The sequence below is a fragment of the Mirounga leonina genome, unplaced genomic scaffold (assembly GCF_011800145.1).
Source record: "Mirounga leonina isolate KUSES-001 unplaced genomic scaffold, KU_Mleo_1.0 Mir_91, whole genome shotgun sequence".
NCBI lineage: Eukaryota > Metazoa > Chordata > Mammalia > Carnivora > Phocidae > Mirounga > Mirounga leonina.
Window position 1 is genome coordinate 41,971,650 of NW_023270839.1, and position 14,641 is coordinate 41,986,290.

The 14,641-nt window shown below is 61.7% G+C and overlaps 1 protein-coding gene across 1 annotated transcript; it reads left to right on the top strand.

The window, feature by feature from the left end:
- Positions 1–4,759: 4,759 nt before the first annotated feature.
- Positions 4,760–13,365, top strand: SKOR1 (SKI family transcriptional corepressor 1). The gene is made up of 9 exons (XM_034994171.1): positions 4,760–4,866; positions 5,087–7,286; positions 8,398–8,485; positions 9,403–9,510; positions 10,054–10,125; positions 11,533–11,607; positions 11,841–11,915; positions 12,428–12,493; positions 13,271–13,365. The coding sequence occupies exons 1-9, from the start codon at positions 4,760–4,762 to the stop codon at positions 13,363–13,365; spliced, it is 2,886 nt and encodes a 961-aa protein (XP_034850062.1).
- Positions 13,366–14,641: the final 1,276 nt, after the last annotated feature.

Here is a 14,641-nt window from a genome sequence, read left to right on the forward strand (position 1 = left end):
GAACCGGCTGTGCAACTGTAAAATGCGGTTCATGGTGATACTAACCAACCGGATGCTGGTCCAGAGAAGAGCCCAGACCCGACCCCCGAGACCCGCTCACTGGAGACCACTACCCCCCAAGAGAGCGATGTCACCTCCCCAGCCTCTCTCCACGCGCCTGCCGTCTTTCTCCAGCTCAGATCCTGGATGGAGCGTTGGGTGGGTCTGCGAAGCCAGTCTTGGGTGCAGGGAGCTGTCCGCAGCTTGGTGCTGAACGGAGACGCAGGGGCGACCCCTGCACCGCCTCAGTGCCACAACCCGGGGAGGGAACTTTTGTCTGAGAAGTCCCCCGGGGCCCTGGGGCCCGGCTGCCGGAAACGCCCTAGAGGTCGGCCCGGAGGCGCTGTTGGCCCTCACAGTACAATAGAGGCAGGACAGGCAGGCTTTGCCCCTCCTCTTTCCACTCCCACCTCCCCACTACCCCGGGGGCGTCCTGGCTCTGCGATCGTTGTCACTACCACACCGCATTCTGAGATGCCTTTTAAAAAATCATTAGGAGCCTAAGAATAATTACCGAACGGGATTGTAATTATGGGATGGGGGAGGCCGGGCAGAGGGAAGGGGGATGAGCAGGTGGAGGGTGGGGGTGGCTTTCGGACTGGGATGGAAAATGGGTTCCTGTTTACCTCGGAGGGAAGTGTAACGGGGCGGGGGAGGGTAAAGAGAGGTAGAGTTAGAGCGGGACAGAAGCAAAGCCTGGGAAAGACACATTAATGGAGGAAACAGAGGCAGAGAAAAGGGCTGAGAAGATTCTGAGAGAAAAGAGAGAAAGGCAAGGAGGTCCAAGAGAGAGAAAGATGGAAACCGAGGGAGGTGAAAGAGCAAGAGGCCACTCTAGAAGGGACCCCGCAGAGCAGACAGAACCCTTAAACTTGGGGGTAGTTTTTGAGGCTTCAGATAACACGTTAGCCAAGGGGAGGAGGTGACAAACGAGTCAGGCCGGGCCCCCTCTCTCCAAGGGCAAGGCCTGGGCCATCCGTTCGCTCCCCCAGAGGATTCTCCCAGGGTCCCTGCGAGCCAGGGGAGAAGAGAAAAACGAGAGGAGAGAAGTGGACTGATGAAGGAGGAGTGACGAACCCCAGAGGAGGCGGAATGCAGGAGGGGAGAGGGCCTGTAACCCAGAGAGAAAGGGAAAACGAGGGGGCGGGGGCGAGGGCGACCCCGCGCCGCTGGCCGCGGAAGATTTATGGCGCCGTTCAGGTTCCAAGGACGGGCTGCGCTAGCCGCTGCTGCCAACGTCGGAAGCCGCAGTGGCCGCTGCGTCCCCTGCCCGGGCGGCCCGCCGCGCCCCGGGCCATCCCTGCCATTATTAACTTCTGTTTGATTAGGGTAATTGTTCAAACTTAGGCTGGACAGTATGATTAATTACAGTTTAATTAACGTGTCCATTAAGGACACTTAATGCCATGGGGGGGTTCGAGGGGGCGCCCGGGTATGAACAAATAGGGAGGGGGTGAGACTGGTAACTCGAATGAAGTCGAGACGGAGATTGAAAGGGAGAACACGGTGACCCAAAGGGGTAGTGTGGGGAAAGAATAGTGAAGACAGAAACCTACAGGCAGAGAGGGGAGAGAAGGGTGGAGAGAAATGGAGCTTTGCAAAGAAAGAAGATGCCAAGGAGTGTCTGTAGCATCAGGGGGCTAAATCCCTACCTCGGAGAAACTGAGGTAGCAGGAGAGCTGGAGAAGATTCTAGCAGCCACCTAGAAAGTAGTTGACCCCGGGTATCTCCCAGCGATGACTTAGTGCCTACCCTGGGCAGGTCGCTCTTGGTGGAGGGAGGCAATCAAGGTGGGGAGAGGTGGCCCAAATCCAATTCCACTGCTTAGTGAAGGAGTCGCCCCTCCCCAGGCTGGAGCTGTCCTGACGCCTTCCAACCAAATCAGAAGCGGTGGGGAAAGTTGATTCTGCCCCTTCCCAGCTACCCAGCCCCCATAGCCCACACCCTTATCTCTGCCCCAGCTGGCCGCTGGTTACCCAACTGGCTCCCCGGGGCCACTCTCGGGATCCACTGCTTTGGCCCCAAAGTGCGATGCCCTTCCTCACGCCCCTTCTTCCAGAGCCTTCCTCAGCCCGGTCAACCGGCCTTGGCCCAGACAACTCCTGGCCCTTAGGCGCGGAGAGCTGGGCCCTCCCCACTTCGTTCAGGGAGGCAAACTTTGCGGCCCCAGGCCCTTCCTCCCTCCTGTCCCCTCTGGCGAGCGTGGGCCGCAGGTGCCGGGCGCAGGGCGCAGGTGTGCGGCCGCTTACCTGGGGCGCGCAGACCCGGGAGCTGCAGGAGGCGGCGGGCGCGGCGCGTGGCCCGCGGGCTAGAGGACCCCGGGAGGGCGCGAGTGACTGCGCGGGCGGTGGGTGTGGCGCCCCGGCTCGCAGCTGTCAGGCGCGCCCGCTCCGCGCCGGCCTCGCCACTCGGGCTGTGATCGCGCCGTGCCCGTCGCCGCGCCATGCGCTCCAGGCTTCGGCCTCGGCTCCGGGCCCGTCCGGGGCCTCGGGGGCAGCGGCGCCGGGCGCACGTCTTCGCTCAAGGGGCCCTGGCGTCCCGCGCCCGCTGAGAGCTGGCGCCGCGCGGGAGGGGCCAGCGGGGCCGCGGGTGTGAGCGCGAGGAGCCCGGGAGCGCGGCTGTGCGCGCGCGCGGGGAGGGGCCGCGCCGTCACCCGGAGAGCCCGGCGGATCCCGGACTCCCGCCCGCCGCTCCGCCCGCCGCGCACCTCCTCTCACCGCTCGCCCGGCTCCAGCCGCCGCCGCACGGTGAGTACCCGCGTCCGGTCGCCCGCAGCCCCCGCGCCCTGCCCCTACAGCTTTTTTCGTTTAGTTCCGATTTGGGTTCTAGCGGCTGTTGTTTTTATTATTATACCTAAAGACTCCATCGCCTCACTCCCACTGCTGTCCGCCTCCCGCCTCGTCGCCCTCTCCAAGCTCACCCCTCAAGCCCCAGGAGCCGGAGAGGGCCCCGCAAGCAGCCCTGGCGGCTGCTCCTGGCCGCTGCGTACAGCTCATTGCCCGGGCTTTCCGCTCTGGCCCTCGAAATTCGGCTCCTTTCCTAGGGCCCCCCTTCTCCTGGCTCTGGGGCCCAGAGCCCCCTCCACTCCGGAAAAGCCCGCGGGGCCCCCAGACCCTCAGCTTGGGGAGGACGCGCTCTGCCCTGAGGAGCACCCTTCACTGCATGCGGGCAGGGCACACTTGCAGGTTTCGGGAAACCGAGAAGACATCGTCATTTCCCAGAGCCGCGGAGCCCCCCCCCCCCCGTCACCTCCCCAAGCCCGCCTGAGAGCTCTTCAGGGGGGTGCAGGGCTTGCGTCGGCTGGGGAGTTAGGACAGTGTTTTTGCCTCCTAAGATGTTACAAGGGACTTCAACGTGAAAGGAGGGTCAACTTGTTTCAATTCGATCCGCTGAGATGAAGATGAAACAGACAGATAACAGATAAATAGCTTGATACTTGAAGAAGGTATGAAGACAGATGGGAGAAAGAGGAGCGAGCTGGGAGAGACAGGCAGCTCAGGGACAGATAAGATCGACAGATGAGGGGGCACCTAGACAAACAGGGAGGGGAAGAGACAGACAGAAGAGGAGCCCAGTCTCTTCAATGAAGGCTTTTGAACTTGGATCCCCTGTCTCACAGGAGCTGCCCCTCTGAAAATGGATTTGCCTTTCCTGACGAGTTTAGGGGAGGGGCCCACGGGGTTGAGCTGCCTGGGCCTCAGGAGCGCCTGCAGCCGTGGGCCGGATGAGAGCCTTTGGTGTCTGAGGACACGTGGCAGGGCCAGGCGACCTAGAGGGCCCCAAACATCAGTCCCTGGGTCCTCCCGCTGCTGAGGTCCACGGGAGAGGCTGCCTCCCTGCCTGGGCCAGAGATCAAAGCGTGGGACCGGCAGCAACTTTTGACCTGGAGCCTTGTGGCTTCGGACACCGGCCAGGATTCTTCTCAACCCGTATGAACTGGGACAGCCCGGCTTGAAGTATACTCAGAGAGGAGACGCCCCCAAAAGAGGAAGCCCAGAGCCCGGAGAGACTGCACTTAGCCTGAGCAGGAAAGGCATATCTGAAGAAGGAGGAAAACTTAGGGAATGGGCTGTTAGAAGCAAAGAAGTGGCTCCTGAGAAACTTCCTCGAGAACCCCTCTGTCCCCACGCGCTAACCCGGATGGAAACCGGCTTTGGTCCGGAACGCAGCTAAAAATGCAGAAAATGTGGTTAGGAACTGCGTGACCCTGGTTCCACTGATGGCTGGGGAAAAAAACGGTTTGTATTTCCAGCCGGAATCTTTCTGCTCAACGAAAGCGAGGCTCAGGGCGTGAGAGGAGAAGCTCGGATTTGTGGAAACCAGTGCTGTTATTCCGGGGAACCGGCTTGGCACGGAACTGGGTGCGGTGGGGGCCGCCCTGGGGCTAGGCGCGCGCAGAGTGCTTTGGAGAGCCGGGTTCAGCACCGCGAACAGCGGTCGTCTCAGCCTCCTTCCCCCCGCCCCCCCCCCCCCCCCGCCCCCCGACCCCCCTCCTTCTCCTTGCCCCCCCCGCCCCCTGCTGTCTGGAGATGGGCAGTGACCGCCCCTCCCCTGTCCGTACCCCTCCCAGCGCCTCCCCCGCCCGCCCGCGTGCATGCGCGACTGAGCAGAGGGGCAGCCTGTCCCCGAAGTCCGGGCTTCAGGACCCGGGCGGGTAGGGCAGGCTGCGAGGGTAGCCAAAGGCGCACGGATCTGGACGTTGGGAAGCCTGGGTTAGGCAATGGCTTTGCTGTGTGGCCTTGGGCAAGTCACTCTCCGTCTCTGGGCCCCACTTCCTCCACAATCCGAAAACAAAATTGGGTTCCTAGCTGCCGGGGCATTCTTGAGGTCTCAATTACCCCTTCTTCTCCCCCAAACCCCGGGGGCTTTTGCTGTGGCGCCAGCACGAGTCTGAATAACAAAAGGCTCCCGTCCAGGGGACGAATGAGCTTGGACTCCCCATAGCCAAGTTTCCTCGCGCGCCCAACTCGGCGCACCCCGCTGGGCGGGCCGAGCCACGGTGGCGCTGAAAATGGCTCATCTGCTCTCTACTTTTTCTGTTTCGCAGGAGCGGCGGCATGGAGGCTCTCACCACTCAGCTGGGGCCGGGGCGCGAGGGCAACTCCTCACCCAATTCGAAGCAGGAGCTGCAACCCTACTCGGGCTCCAGCGCTCTCAAACCCAACCAGGTGGGCGAGACGTCGCTGTACGGGGTGCCTATCGTGTCTCTGGTCATCGACGGCCAGGAGCGCCTTTGCCTGGCGCAGATCTCCAACACTCTCCTCAAGAACTACAGCTACAATGAGATCCACAACCGCCGGGTGGCCCTGGGCATCACGTGCGTGCAGTGCACGCCAGTGCAGCTGGAGATTCTGCGTCGGGCCGGGGCCATGCCGATCTCCTCGCGCCGCTGCGGTATGATCACGAAGCGCGAGGCCGAGCGCCTGTGCAAGTCGTTCCTGGGAGAGCATAAGCCACCCAAGCTGCCCGAGAACTTCGCCTTCGATGTGGTGCACGAGTGCGCGTGGGGCTCGCGTGGCAGCTTCATCCCCGCGCGTTACAACAGCTCGCGTGCCAAGTGCATCAAGTGCGGCTACTGCAGCATGTACTTCTCGCCCAACAAGTTCATCTTCCACTCGCACCGCACACCCGACGCCAAGTACACGCAACCCGACGCCGCCAACTTCAACTCGTGGCGCCGTCATCTCAAACTCAGTGACAAGTCGGCCACAGACGAACTGAGCCACGCTTGGGAGGACGTCAAGGCCATGTTCAACGGAGGCACCCGCAAGCGGACTTTCTCGCTGCAAGGAGGCGGCGGCAGCGCTAATGGCGGGTCGGGTGGGCAGGGGAAGGGGGGTGCTGGCGCCGGGGGCGGCCCGGGCTGCGGGGCAGAGATGGCCCCAGGCCCGCCGCCCCACAAAACCCTGCGCTGTGGCGAAGATGAGGCCACCGGGCCTCCTGGGCCGCCTCCTCCCCATCCGCAGCGGGGACTTGGTCTAGCGGCGGGAGCCGGCGGCCCGCCGGGCCCTGGAGGGCCTGGTGGCGGCGCCGGCGTACGCAGCTACCCCGTGATCCCTGTGCCCAGCAAGGGCTTTGGCCTCTTGCAGAAACTGCCCCCGCCGCTTTTCCCTCATCCCTATGGCTTCCCCACGGCCTTCGGCCTCTGCCCCAAAAAGGACGACCCGGTGCTAGGCGCGGGCGAGCCCAAGGGAGGCCCAGGCACCGGGAGCGGCGCGGGCGCGGGCCCTGGCGGAGGCGCGGGCGGGCCCGGATCCGGCCACTTGCCCCCCGGGTCAGGCCCTGGCCCGGGCGGCGGCGCCATGTTCTGGGGTCACCAGCCCTCTGGGGCAGCCAAGGACGCAGCGGCCGTGGCTGCAGCGGCCGCCGCCGCCACCGTGTACCCGACGTTTCCCATGTTCTGGCCGGCGGCAGGCAGCCTCCCGGTGCCGCCCTATCCAGCTGCGCAGAGCCAAGCCAAGGCCGTGGCGGCCGCCGTGGCGGCGGCGGCGGCGGCGGCCGCGGCGGCTGCCGGCGGCGGCGGCCCTGAGTCGCTGGACGGTGCCGAGCCGGCCAAGGAGGGCGGCCTGGGCGCAGAGGAGCGCTGTCCTAGCGCGCTGTCCCGCGGGCCGCTGGACGAGGAAGGCGCTGACGAGGCGCTGCCGCCGCCTCTGGCCCCACTGCCCCCGCCACCTCCGCCCGCCCGCAAAGGCTCCTACGTGTCGGCCTTCCGACCTGTGGTCAAGGACGCCGAGAGCATCGCCAAGCTCTACGGTAGCGCCCGCGACGCGTACGGCGCCGGGCCTGCTCGGGGGCCGGGGCCGGGCGCGGGGGCCGGCGGCGGCTACGTGAGCCCAGACTTTCTGAGCGAGGGCAGCTCCAGCTACCACTCCGCCTCGCCCGACGTGGACACTGCCGACGAGCCCGAGGTGGACGTGGAGTCCAACCGCTTCCCCGACGATGAGTGCGCTCCAGACGACGCCGAGCCGGGCGTACCCAGTGCGCCCAGCGCGGGAGGCGGCCCGGACGCCGACCAGCCCGCAGGGCCCCCGTCTACCACCTCCTCGGGCGCCGACGGTCCCACAGACTCCCCAGACAGCGGCAGCCCCCGTCCCCGGCGCCGCCCAGGGCTGCCAGCAGCCAGCCGGTCAACATTTGGGGACCTGGCGGCCGACGACGGGGTGCGGAGACCTGAGAGGAGCCCGCCGAGCGGCGGCTATGAGCTGCGAGAGCCTTGCGGGCCGCTGGGGGGCCCCGCGCCGGCCAAGGTGAGCCCCGCACCCGCCTCGCTGGTGGCGCCTCCCCGCTTACCCCTCGGCACCTCGGGGATGTGGGGCAGGCACTGGCCAAGTTAGGGACGGGAATTGTGTTCGGAGCAGGCGTTCGAGCGGCAGGCCCCAGCTGCTCTGGGTAGGCCCAGCTTCGGTAGCGCTGCGGGCCTTGCCGGGACCTCTGAGTGAGGGTTTCGGAAAATCCGGGGGTGTGTGGGGGCGCAGCAGGCCTGAGAAACGGGTGTGCTACGTTTTTTGTTGGGTGGGGGGAGGGGCGGTGGAGACAGGCAGAGACCTTCAGCAACAAAGACAGAAAGAGAGAAATAAAAGGGGTCTGGCGAAAGAACGCGGAGCAGAGAAAGGGACCCAACGCCAGAGAAAAGTGCGTGCGGGGCTGGGCCATGGCACACGCACCCAGATGCGGATCAGGGTCCCGGGGAAGACAAGCTGATGGGGAGAGGAGAGGACGGCGTCTCCCTCAAGCGGGGCCCCAGCAGGACCGGTGCCGGAGTCTTCCTCCACCCCAACGCGTAGTTTTCTGAGTCCCTTTGAACTCCGGCCTTGGGAACCGCAGGGTTCCTGGTAGGCAGCTGTCCAGACGGCTTGCGGGGCGGGAGAGGGGCTCCCAGGTTGGCTGGGCCACGGGTTCGGGTCGGGGCTGTGCAACTAAGCCGAAATCGTTGGCCATTTGAAAGTGGGTGCGCATACTTGTACATTTCCATTAGGTCCATTAAAACACGAATCATTAGCTGGATGCGAAAGGCGTCATTTATGGGGGAACTGGGTGAGGGCTGGTGGAAGATGCCGAAAAGGAGATGGGCGAAGAGGGGGGGTGGCCCGCTGTGAACAGTACTTGGGCTTGAGAGCCGCTTTGTCTTTCTGATAATTTACCGAGGACGCTAATAATGACCCTGAAACTACAACGGTGATGCGGCCTCCGAGGGCGCCAGGCTGCGCCGCGTGCCTCATAGCCGCCGGGGGCGCTCGGGTCCCCCGGGCTAGCTGACCTCCCCTCTCAGCTCTCCCTCTCGGCCGCGGCGCAGGGCCGAACGGCCCCCGAGCCGCTTCAAGCGCCCCCCTAACCGCCTGTCATTTTCGGCCGCCGCAGGTGTACGCGCCAGAGCGGGACGAGCATGTGAAGAGCGCGGCGGCGCTGGGGCCCGCGGCCTCCTACCTCTGCACCCCCGAGGCCCACGGTAACGCCCCCAGCCCCCCTGCCGAGGTCGCTGGCCAATGTGACGTGGGAACCGCGGGCGGAGGGCCGGGGCGGGCGGGGGGGGGGGGGCCTGCGAGGGGAGACGGGGGGGGGAAAAAAGGGAGGCAGAGAAAGCGAGAGAGGGAAAGAAAAATAAAGGAAAAGGAAGCTAAGTAAGAACTCCCAATAACTTCCATCGTTTGGTCACTCAACAAACCTCCCGGCCCACCACACATACACACGCTCACGTGCACCTCACACACTGGCTTCAATCCTTTTTAAAATCGCGCCTGGCACCTCTTTCAAGTCCTCTCATTTATTCAGCAATTGTTTTGGCCTCGACGTCCTGCTGGGCAGGCCGGGTTAGGGCGGAGGGTGCGGGCGCTCGGCTGCGCGCTTGGACACCCCTGAAGCGCCGGGTAGCTGCGGCCCAACCGGGGGGAGCCCTTCACGTGCGCCAGGCCCCAGTGGCTCGAAGAGGAGGGGCGGAGGGCCTCGGAAATCCGGGCAGGCCGAGCCCGAAAGGATGTCTCCCCTGCCGCCACCCTGCGCGGGTCGCCGCCTGGGCCGCGTTCTCGGCGGGAGCGGCGCAGGCAGACCCGGCGGCCACGCGCGCTCGCGGTGCCCCAGTATCTGCGCGCGATGTAGGTCGCTCGTCCCTGGTGGGCTCGGCTGCTCGTCTTGTTCTTTTCCGAGGGGCTGGGGAGGGGGCGTGGAGCGCGAGATGAGCAGACCGCGCGCGGGGGAGGGGGTGCCCGGCCCAAAGCCTGAGGGTGCAAGCCCAGGCGCACAGCCGGGAACCAGCGGCGGCCACAACGTTTTTAATTAGGGCTCGGGCGCCCCGACCGTGGCAGCTCTGGCCGTATCGGGGTCACGGTTTCTTTGCTTCTCCTTGAAACTCGGTTTATTGCCTTTAAGAACCAGATAAGGAAGACAATCACTCGACCGCCGACGATTTGGAAACGAGGAAATCCTATCCAGACCAAAGGAGTATCTCCCAACCAAGTCCCGCAAATACAGACCGAGGTGAGCCCTAGGACCCTCGCGCACCAACCCCACCCGGAAGCTGGGGCCCAGGTCGCCCAGGTGCCCACCGTTTCTGCTTGCGAAAGGGGTTTTCGATCGAGCGTAAGCGGCTGCTGGTCCCCTCGTGCGGCTGGCTGATACATATTTAAACAGCGCGCGCGAGAGGTGCAGGCTAGGTTTTCTGAGTTGCTTTCCTCCTTAGTGGGTTCGGGGCTCTTCCGGGTAAGAGAAGGGGCTGTGCTAAAAGGAAATAAGAGACACCATCACCCACATGAAGCAAGTCAGAGGGCAGGTCCGGCCCTAAGATAGCCTACCTTCCCTGAGTCCATTGTCCTTCTTCAGTGGGTCACTTTGTAAAACGAGGGCCACACCCCTAAAATGATAGCTTGGAAGGTAGGTGGTACTCGATGCCTGTAACTGTCTCTTCTAAAGGCAGAAGATCTGGAGCAGCTCCCTGACTTAGCACTGTTCCCAGCAGCTCACCCTTCCCCTCCCAAGGCCTCTCCCAGGATAGAACCCCTTTTACCTGCCCTTGTATCCCAGGTGAAGATGGGCTCACCCTGGATATCACAGGAACTCAGCTAGTGGAGAAAGATATCGAGAACCTGGCCAGAGGTGAGGTTAAATCTGTGAAATGGGGCTACACCCTGCTTGGGGGGAGATGAACCATTCTTGTAGGGGAGTGTGTGGGAAGACAGGGTTCTTGGGGAATCAATTTTCATTGAGTGGAAAGGATAATCCTCTGGGCACATGATGCTGGCACAGAGGTGTGGGGTGGGAGGGAGTGGGGAAAGTGAACCAAACCCCTAGAGGTTCATTAGAAGTTTGGATTCCCAAGGCTGGCCTATCTGAAAAGCCCAGTGAAAGAGAGCAATGAGTAATGATCCTCAGAACTTGATGCATGTGACAGATAGGGCAATCTGGGTCTCCCAACCTCACTGGAAAACAGGACTTTTTCTGAAAAGCAAGATTGCAAGAAGGCATTTATTTTAGGAATGTCTGAGAGGTTAATTTTTTCCTGGAATTAATGCATAACCACCACCACCACCACCACCCCCGCCACACACACACACAGCGTGCCCTAAATGGGGTGAGGATAGAGCCTGCTTTCAGAATGGGATCCTGGGGTTGCTGCTCCACCTGCAGGGGGAGTGCGTGCCTTGAGACACAGAGGACGGGAGCCTCTGACCCCACTTTGCTCCTCTACCTCCCATTTCTGTGTTTCCTCAGCACCTGCTCAGGGTGGGATTTCTCAGAGAGACTCCCCAGGAGGAGGACCCAGATCCCAATAGCTCCATGGTCAGGGCAGCCCCTGCCATCTCTCTGTAGCTGGTTCTGAGGGCACGGACGGGGCTTTCCACATCCACCTGCTATCCACCACACTGCCCTCAACCAGCCCAGGGATGGGCTTGGAAAGTGGTGTGGGAAGGGGAAGAAGAATTGGTGGTCTTTCACTCTTCCTAGTCACAGATTATAAAGGATATGCAATTACCTTCAACATCATTGGTCCTTTATATAAGAGCTCTTAGTATGGATTTGGGGGCCTGGGACCCCCTGAAATTGTGAACAAGCTGTTGTGCGTACAGGTATTTTTCAGGGCAGGGGTCCAAGTCTTTGATCAGATTCACCCAGCTCGTATAATTGAAGAGAGGGATTAGGTGTGTCATTTGGAGGGGTAAATCAAGTCCTGGGCCAGCCTCTAAGGTTAGGGAGTTGGGAAAAACTTAAAGCAGATGCCATGCTGGTTAGCGCCTGGAGCCAGGGCCTAGAAGCCCAATATGGCTTCCACCATCCTGAATTTAATTCCCCTGGGCAACTTGTTTCCTCGCCCAAATCCTTTGGAAGCAAATGGGAAAACAGTGTAGAGGGCCTCTACCTCCTGGCCCCACCACTCCACAACTCCCATCTCAGGGTCTCCCGGCTAGGGCAGGACCTGCAGAACCTTGGTGCTGGTAGTTGGGGGGTGGGGGACGCCTGAGTCCCGCGCACCCTCCCTTACCTCCCACTCTCGCCCCCTCACAGACGAATTGCAAAAACTGCTCCTGGAGCAAATGGAGCTCCGCAAGAAACTGGAGCGAGAATTTCAGAGTCTCAAAGGTACCCCTACCCCGACCCACCTCACCCTAACTCAGCACGAGAGCCTTCTTCGTGCGCGCCCGGAGCCCAGGCCAGGCAGCCGCGGCTGCGCGCCCCGCACCAGCCGCCGAACCCTGCTTTTCCGGGGCTTCCCGCCAGGCCCGAGACCGAAGGGGTGGGGGCGGGAATGGGGAGTGGGGAAATGGGGCCGAGGGAGCTGTGACGCACAGCCCCCACTTAATCAATTTGCACAGATAATTTTCAGGATCAAATGAAGAGGGAATTGGCTTATCGAGAAGAAATGGTGCAGCAGCTGCAAATCGTCAGAGGTAAGACGCGAGTCAGGTGAGCGCGTGCACGGGCCGTAACTGCCTCTCGTCTGGCAGGAGCCGCAATGTTGGCTCAGTCATTTGGATTTAAATTGAAGGTAATTTAACAATTATTTTTTTTATTTAATATCCTTTGTATACTCTGATTAGCCTCAGAATGGCAAGCGAGCCCAGCAAACGGCTTGCAGGCATCATTACATGGAGTGATTGAACTTCTTATCGCGGCAATTTCCGTGGTTTCTAAATTAAAAATCGAGGCGTAAAATTACCTGGGAAGTAATGCCTAAGTTTGCTTTAATTTTGGTTAGATCCGTCTGCCTTTAAGCGCCATCCCAGGCCTTTTCCTCCCTCCTCCAGGCTGCAGTTTGGGGCATTGATGCTCCCTCCCTCGGTCTCCCGGATTTGTTTCTTCGAGGGGCTGAGCGCTGGGGAGAGGGTGAGGCCCGGGCTATGACCCTGGCCGGCTGGAGGGTGGTCTCATTTCCTCACCGGCCCCTCCCCATGTCTTCCAGACACTCTGTGTAACGAACTCGACCAAGAGCGGAAGGCGCGCTATGCCATCCAGCAGAAATTAAAAGGTGCGGATGCTGGGGAACAAAGATAGGACTGTTGCCAGGCTCTGGCTGTGCCACTGAATGAATGAGTGAATAAATGATGGCGGATGAGTGAGTGGATGGTGAATGAGCTAATGAATGGATGAGTAAATGGAGGGGCCAGTGAGAGGGGAAGACCAGGTCTACCTAGATCAGAAGCCAAGAGGAGGGAAATGGGGATTTTTTTTTAAAGATTTTATTTATTTATTTGAGAGAGAGAGAATGAGAGACAGAGAGCATGAGAGGGAGGAGGGTCAGAGGGAGAAGCAGACTCCCTGCCGAGCAGGGAGCCCGACGCGGGACTCGATCCCGAGACTCCAGGATCATGACCTGAGCCGAAGGCAGTCGCTTAACCAACTGAGCCACCCAGGCGCCCGAAATGGCGATTTTTTTAATGGGGAAATAATTCTAGAACGATAGAATAGGGAGAAAGAACCCCTTGAGCCCTGGGCATTGGGAAATCTGCCGTGGGATCCAAATCTGGCCGTGGGCAGATTGACTTCCCTCTTTCTGTGCCTCAGTTTCCTCTTCTGCATAATGGGGCTACTGCACCAGCGCAGTGGTTCTAAATCGCCAGGTTCTCTCGCTTACCCGCCTACCTTTTTCTGATCCGTTCACTTGAGAACCCCTGAGCCAGAAGGGGGTGGGTGAGACCCCAGGAGGGCAGGGGAAGGGCGGGGCGAGTGGACGGAGCCGGTAGGCCGCGCGGGCGAGGCTAGGCAAGCGAGGTGCTCAACCTGGCCCGCCGGACTGTCTTTCCAGAAGCCCACGACGCCCTGCACCACTTCTCCTGCAAGATGCTGACGCCCCGCCATTGCACTGGCAACTGCTCCTTCAAGCCCCCGCTCTTGCCCTAGGGCCGGCCCGGCCGCGCCCACGCGCCCTCAAGCCATGCTGCTCTCTTCTTGTAAATACCCGCGGCCGCGGCGGCCGAGAGCGAGGAACAAGCCATTCGGACACGACCGATGTACATACAGCCTCCCGCCCGCCCGCCCTCCGCCAGGGCGCCTCGGCCCAGGGCCCCTTCTCCGTTTCCAAGTGTAAATACCACCTCGCCCCACGGTTGAACTCCAGGGCATCGGACCTCATGGGGTTAACTGGACCGAAGGGGGTAAGAAAGGGGAAAGGGGGGGCCTCCCCCGCCCCACACAGCCTCGGATCCCCAGTTGTGTACACACTGTAGCAACTTCGCGGGCGCTGGCCCCGCGCTCCCCCGTCCCGTCCACTTCTGAAACTTGTTCCTAATGACAAAGTGGCTATGTGCAATGGATATAAATGTACTGTGAGTCTCTCTTGGTTCAGTATTGGGTTCCGTTTGATTTATGCTGTAAATTATTTTGCTTCCTTCTCCTGGACCTACTTCCAGTCCCATTTTGCATTCCCCTTTGGGTTTTGTTTTGTCTATTTTTTTTTTCTTGTTAACCTCTTGATGTAACAGCACTTTAAAAAGGGCGACAACTGACTCACGAGATGGAGACCACCTTGAGCCTGTTTGGGGAGACCACCCTGTATCCGTGACTTTTGTTTTGTTTTTAATAAAAAAAGAAACCTGTCACTTCCTGGGGCTGTGGAGGTGGGAGTGCGGGGGTGGGGGGAACGTGGGCGGCGGCGGGCTGAGGGCTGCGCAACAGGTGGGGCTCCAGGACCTCAGGCGCGAGTTCTGGGGCGCCCGGGCTGAGAATAACCGGGCTCGGGTGGGCAGCAGCGAGCGCCCCGACCTCTCTCCCAGTCCTTCAGGCACACCGAGTTTGCCCCCCAGGCCACCCTCTCCCCGCGTTTGGGACCCTCCCTAGAGCCTCTCGGCCGGGGATAGGAGGACTACGGCGGCCTCCTGGGTGCCATGGTCTCCGACTCTTCCCTGGAGCTCTCGCCAGGGCCGAGGGTTTAGTCGTGCCCACTTCCACGCCTGCCCCACCGGGAAGTCACCCCCAGCGTTCTCTCAGGGACGGGACGCCGCCCGGAAGCCTAGGTTCAAGCAGAATTGCCGGGAGGCGCGGGCACCGCCCACCTGGCCCGGGGGCGCTGGGGTGGGCCGGGGGCGGGGGACGAGGTACGTCGGGGGGACCTCGGCTGGGCACGCCTGGAAGGGAAGGGCGTGACTCCGTGCTCGTGCACAGATGTCCTCCTGCCTGT